Source organism: Seriola dumerili, unplaced genomic scaffold, assembly GCF_002260705.1.
Source record: "Seriola dumerili isolate Sdu_G_001 unplaced genomic scaffold, Sdu_1.0 BDQW01000078.1, whole genome shotgun sequence".
In the NCBI taxonomy this organism is placed as follows: domain Eukaryota; kingdom Metazoa; phylum Chordata; class Actinopteri; order Carangiformes; family Carangidae; genus Seriola; species Seriola dumerili.
In genome coordinates, this window is record NW_019174333.1 from 614,836 (window position 1) to 621,507 (window position 6,672).

Below are 6,672 nucleotides of genomic sequence, written 5' to 3' on the forward strand. Positions count from 1 at the left end.
TTTTTTTTTTTTTCTTCTTATTTCTTTGTTGTTGTTTTTTTCTTTCATCTTTTTACCTTCTCCCCTCGTTCCTGTCATTCATCCCTGCTAACCCGGCTTCAAAAATGTGTGTCTATTTAAAAAAAATAAATAAAAAAAAATAAAAAAATTACACTCTCACACAAACACACACTGCGCTGCACTCCCTCGCTATCAAACCACTCCTCCCCCTCCCTCCATAACTCCTCCCCTCCTCCTTACTCCATTTGCTTCTCTCCTATGCTGCTTTGCTCTCCTCCTTCTCCTCCACCCTTCCTTTCTTCCTTCGTTGCTCCCTTCCCCTTCCTCCCTTCAGTCCTCCCATACTCACTCGCGTGACTATGCCAAGCCCTGGCTGGCACACAGTAAAACTCCAACGCCAACCAAGTGCCACTGCTGCCCAGATCTCGGTCACAGCCACACCACTCCTGGGCACGAGGTAACACACTCAACCCCACCCACCCACCCACCCAACCTCCCTGTCCCACCCCACTGAATGCGCTAATGCACTAACGCACACTCCTGGGGGCTCACACACCACCACATCTAAAGTTTTACTTTTGCTGCGGTCATGTGAAAACATTGAAACTCCAGTTTCACTGGTTTTAATGTTTGAGTTTGAGTTGAGAGNCCCACCTACCTCCCTGTCCCACCCCACTGAATGCGCTAATGCACTAACGCACACTCCTGGGGGCTCACACACCACCACATCTAAAGTTTTACTTTTGCTGCGGTCATGTGAAAACATTGAAACTCCAGTTTCACTGGTTTTAATGTTTGAGTTTGAGTTGAGAGATTGTTTCATCTGCTGAAGGTTGTGAACATATTCCAACCTTTGACTTGAGAAGAAACATGATGTGGTCGAGCTCAGACCGAGTAATCAATTTACTTTATAATTATATTAAATACACAGGGAAGGTTTGACTGGAAAGAAAGTGAATGTGGGAACATCTGAAAAGCTGTTTACGCACAGATCATATTGAGTTTAAGCTTTGAAAGATGTTCAGATTTCAATTTCTTCAGTTGTCTTATCACCTGATTATTGTAGAGCTGAAACAATTATTTGAGTAATCGATCATCATTAATTGACAGAAAATTCATCACCAACTACTTTGATAGTTGATTATTCATTATGGTCATTTTTTTCTAGCAGACATTACAAAAAATATTTATTGGTTGAAGTTTATTAATTGTGGGATTAGATGCTTTTATTTGTCTAATTTCATAATAAACTGAATTTGTTTGGGTTTTAAACTGTTAATCAGATAAATCAGGAAATATGAAGATGGAACCATGGAAATTGTAAATCAATAATGAAAATAATCATTGTTGCAGCATCAGTTCAATGCTCTACTCTTCTTAGGTTCTGTTATAAAGTAATTTAATCTAACACCGAATATTCACAAACACAGAATATTGAGAACTTGTAGATATTTGTGTTAAAATGTTTCTGTGTAGTTTTCATTTTTGTGTTTGTAGGTCTATTTCTTGTCCAGTGTCCATGTGACGTGCTGTTTATTTGTTTAGGAGTAATAGTGTGTCTGTAGTGTGATGCTCATGAGCTCAGCTCCACAGTGGTGTCACCCTCAGCTGATGTTTCCTGTGTTCTCCTGCAGGGCGCGGCATCAGGGTCCAAACTGAAGAGGCCGACCTTCCACTCGAGCCGAGGATCACTGACCGGAGAGAACGGAGGGACGACACACACCAGCAAACCAGGACGAAGTGGTGAGACAGCGGCCGTGTTTATACTGTCAAACGCTTTCATGTTGGTTCATATCGGTGGAAATGAAAATGTGTTTTCACCTTTTTAGCTAATTGTCCTAAAAAATGAAACAAGAGAAACAGCCATGCTAGCAGCTCTGCAAGGCTGCACCTAGCAGCCTTGCTAGCATCAGCATGCTAACATTTACTCATTAGCACTAGAAATAAATTACAGCTGAGGGTGATGTCATGAGCTTTGCAGGTATTTGTGCATAAACCATGATCATAAGTCCTGGGCAAATTAAAATTTTGACCCGATGATGGCAAATGAAGGAATCACCAAATTAATTACGAGTCATCCTCAGGAGGACATGAAGGTCTGCACCAGATCTTAAAATAATCCATCGAACAGTTGTCAAGACATTTCATTTAAAATCACAAATGTGAACCTCATGATGGCACTAGAAGATTTCAAGCTACAAAATTCAGTGCCAGTTCTTTGAGTAGATGTTCAGATATTTCACTGGTTCATGTGAAAACTGCTGGTGGCGTCGGATTAAAAGTTAAGGGTTCTTCAAAATCCGTAGGATTCGTCCTCTGGGGGCCATGAACGTAGTTATTTAGACATTTCAGTCTTGATCAAAATGGTGGATCGCCCCCCCCCCCAACATTACTTTATGACTTTACAGTGACTTAAAACCATTGTCACAAACTCATAAATGTTCTTGACAAAACAAAGACTTACCCTTCACATTTTTCGCACTTTTAAACTCTTTCCCTCTAAACTGTCTAAACTTTTCATCTCCCTGTCAGATCCAAAGCGAGGAGCCAGCGGTCCGACCAGCCGCGCCGGCAGCCGGGCGGGCAGCAGAGCCAGCAGTCGCCGCGGCAGCGATGCCTCAGACGCATCAGAGCTCCAGGACGCTCGCTCCGTCTGCTCCGACGCCTCAGATACCCCGAGACGACCCGGCAGCGGGGCCAAGCCCTCCAAGATCCCCACCATCTCCAAGAAGGCTCCCAGCCCAAAGACCCCGGGGTCGGCAAAGAAATAACAGCCACAGAAACTGGAGAAGAACGGTTACACCTCCCTGTTACAGAGGGTGGACTGCTATCATCGGCCATCTTGGGTGTACCAGCTCTTCAATCTGAACATCCATCCAATTTGTGCACTAGGACTCATGATTAATAGGGGAAAGAAGGAGGTGGATAAGACGAGCGAGTCTCCTTCTCACTCTTTCCCCGTCGGCTGAAAACATGCACAAGAGGAGAAAGGTTCTGGTCCCAGACCAGAGTCTGCGGGGGTGAAACCGACTTTTCCCCTTGAAGAAGCGACCCCAGTTTGCCTTCCAGTCTCCTGCTTCGTCTTTCAAAAGTTCCGCCCCAGCGTGGAACCAAACACCAACGGACTTGACGTGATGCTGCCTTACTTTGTGTACACACTTCTGTCCCGATCAGACAGAGCGACACACAAAAGTCTTTAAACTGCTTTATACCACACTGACACACAAACACACACATTTTAACTCAGAGGCGGGGAAGGGAGTGGGACACACCACCACCACCACAGCTACAAAAACAAAAAAAGCTCAGATGACATTCAGGAAAAAGAAAAGAATTGTGGGTAATTATTTTGGCTTGTGGGCCAGATGCCTCAACGATGAGTTAAAAAAGAAAATATGCAACGACTGCCATGTCGCTTCCTCTGGACTGGTTGGCAAGAAAAAGAGTCACCTCAGCAGATCTGCAGACGCAGACACCACGTGTGGAGAGCTCAGGAGGCGGGAAACGCTGCCCGACACACACACACACACACACACACACACACGCACACACACACCGGCTAACCTCAGACTCAGAGGATCGGTGGTGGTGGTGACAGTGGTGGTGGTGGTGCTGCTGCAGCTGAGGGCAAACACTCACACACACAAACACCGCAGAGCAGACTCCTCCTGACCGCTGGAACGTTAAGATCAGCCTCGTGTGCATTTCAGCGAGGGGCGGTGTGGTTCTGTCACATGCCGGCATAACAATCCGACACACAAAAATCACAAACTGGCAATAGAAAGGACTATTTTTATGGTGACACACAACTAACAGCACATTACTGACAATATACGACATGTGTAACCTAACCCGATGTTAATGCCCGTGTTCGCAGAGTTCCACAACCAGCATGCACTAATTGTCTCTTCCTCTGCAGTTCCACCTTAATGTCTACACTGCGTTGCCCTTAGCAACTCAGCAGCACACAAACACACTCACACACACGGTGGTGTGTATCATGTGTGTCTTTGTTAAAGGAAATAATAGAGGTCATTGACTTGAGTCACTGTATGCAAAATTTTAATTTGCGAATGTCATTTTTCTTCTCGTTGTTTTCTGGTTAATTTATAATCCAGTTGTACTTTTGTTATTTAGCTTGAAAGAAAAATCTATTTATTTTTCAGTTTCATGTCATATCACCGTTGGCGGAGAGTGATTTAGTATTATGGTTAAAGACATTGTGATTTTTGTACCAAGGAAATGTCCACTCCGCTCTTTGACATTATCTGTGTGTAAAGTGTGTTTCTACTTCATTGTAACATGACATTATTCACTAGGTCTCTGATTCTAGTGGCAGCCTTGTTTGTTTAAGTTTCTTCTTTTTGCTAATGACTATAATTCCCAGACCATGACCAAAGGGGTTTGCCCTTCATGTGTAGAGAGAACTACAAATATGAATGACAGGAGTCCTGGGCAGAGCGGACCAATGAGAGCGGGTTTCCTCCCTCATGTTCCTCCCCAGCGTCTCTTCTTCTAGGCTTTTTTTCAAATGTCCCGTCATTGATGGGGCCGAGTTGTCTCTGTGTTATCTCAGTGTAAGAGATGAAGTTTATGAAAACTAATGAAATGACAGTAAGAAAGAAGAAGACATCACATCTTAAGGTGATTTTTATTTATTTATTGTCTCTCTGAGGAGGGGGGGGGTTCAGGGCGAAGGAGACGAGTCCACCACCTTTTGATGCTGTGCTACTCTTAGTGTGATGATGACAATATGGAGGGAGGGGGGATGGGTGTTACTAGGAGTCAATTGTGTAAAAGTTAAAAAACTAAAATTATAAACTTTTTTGTTCTGTTTTTGTATTAAAAATATGCTTGCAGTAAAACTGTCTCTTGTCTTTGATGTATGTCAGTTTTTATTTCTACATTTACCTGCTGTTATTTTTATTTTTGATTCATTTTTCTTTAGCAGCAAAATTTGGATTAAGTTCATTGAATTCAAATGTTTTATTGTTTAGATGCAACTTTTTGTGTGTGTGTGTGTGTGTGTTTGTGTGTGTGTGTGTGTGTGTGTGTGTGTGTGTGTGTGTGTGTGTGTGTGTGTGTGTGTGTGAAGTTTTGCAGCGTTTTTCATTGATTATCTACAGAAGCGTAATGCATTTGCTTTCTCTGAATTTAAGAGATGATTATCTCGTCCATCATCTATCTCAGAGATATAATCTCGTTAATTCTGAAAAACAGAGCAGATGTTTTTTCTCAAGTGAAACGCTTCTGTAATTATCTCACATTGTTTGTGTTTTATTTCATGATTAGAATTACATGTTGATGTCTTGGCGTGAGTATGTATATATGTATGAGTCAGTATGATGTTTTTCGTAATCATACCGGTGAAGACCTGTGTTGATTTTCTTTATATATTTATGGATGTTTCGGTTTTTCTTTCCCTCCCCATGTTTATGATTTTCATTCATTTTGCATGCAGTGTAAACATTCTTGTATATGATCTCTTAGACGTAGGCTGAGTTTACATGCAATGAGCTAAATGGATGTCATTTTGTTTCCCTTCTCTTGTGCGTGCCTTCACACACGCACGTCTGACAACAGACCACAGGCTCAAAGGCAGCGACCGGACATTTCTAGGTAATTATCCTGTGAGAGATAAGGACACACCCGACTGGATCTTCACTCCATTGGACCGTGAGGAGGTACACGCATGAGGAGGAGGTGGCTGGAAGTCATTTTAATAATTAGAAATCTCTCATGTCTCTCTCTCCTCCTCTCCGTCTTTCTCTCTGAGTATTTGTCATTGTAGGTTTTTAATCACAGTCTCAGTTTATGTGTCTGTGAGACAGAGACGGAGGATTTGAAAATAACTTTGTCCTGTTTATTTGGTGGTTCCACCGGAGATGATGAGGTCTGAGTCCACCCTCTGCAGCTGTGTGTACACACACACACACACACTCACTCCTCTCATTTTCTGTCCACTCTCAATCCATCTACGCCCGTCCTCCCTGCAGTCCATCTGTCATCCCAGACCTCTCTCTCTGATGACAGTCCTCGCTCTGTTCCACCACTTCTGTCTCCCAGGAATTTCATTTTTCATTTTTGTTGGGTTCGTATGGTTTCAAGGGCACTCATTCCCTCTCTTTCTTTTCTGTCTCTCCTCCTCAGCTCACTCCCACTCTGTTCTTCCACCTCCTCCGCTTCAACCTCTCTCACTCCTCTCACCATTATCTCTCCAGACAAAACCCCCTAAAGTTGCAGATGTGCAGGGAAAAGAAAAACAAAATGGGCAGAGGGTTAATTCCTGGCATTTGGGACTCGCCCTTTCGGCCAGGACAGAATGAACCGCGGTCAGTTTGGTTTGGTCAGTGTTATTCATGCCTTTCAAAGTGACCACAAGTACCAGGCTGCTTTGAAGAAAAGAGTACACAAACACGAGCTGGCACAGGGCTGAGCCTCACTACTATATTTGAGTCACTTCTTCCCTCCAAATCCTTTTGGTTTAGACACACACATACACCGAGTGTGTTTGCATTAGGTCTGCTGCAGTGCAAGCTCGCTCAGCTAATGAATAGCTCAACGGGAAACGGTGTTACACAGTGAAACAGAAAACCTGCCACTTCAGAGTTCAAGAGCTGAAAGTTTTTTCCTACAGTGTTAGTTTGAGGCAGGCTCAGTTTGGAGTTCAAA

General features: G+C 43.4%; 1 protein-coding gene across 1 annotated transcript in view; it reads left to right on the forward strand.

The window, feature by feature from the left end:
• The window catches only part of LOC111220828 (microtubule-actin cross-linking factor 1-like), a 114,709-nt gene extending 109,856 nt beyond the window's left edge, over positions 1–4,853 (forward strand). Inside the window, exons 102-104 of the mRNA XM_022744065.1 lie at positions 335–457; positions 1,635–1,743; positions 2,533–4,853. Coding sequence (XP_022599786.1) covers positions 335–457; positions 1,635–1,743; positions 2,533–2,771 — 471 coding nt within the window. The 3' untranslated portion in view covers positions 2,772–4,853. The remainder of the gene's footprint in view (positions 1–334; positions 458–1,634; positions 1,744–2,532) is intronic.
• The last annotated feature ends 1,819 nt before the right edge of the window (positions 4,854–6,672 follow it).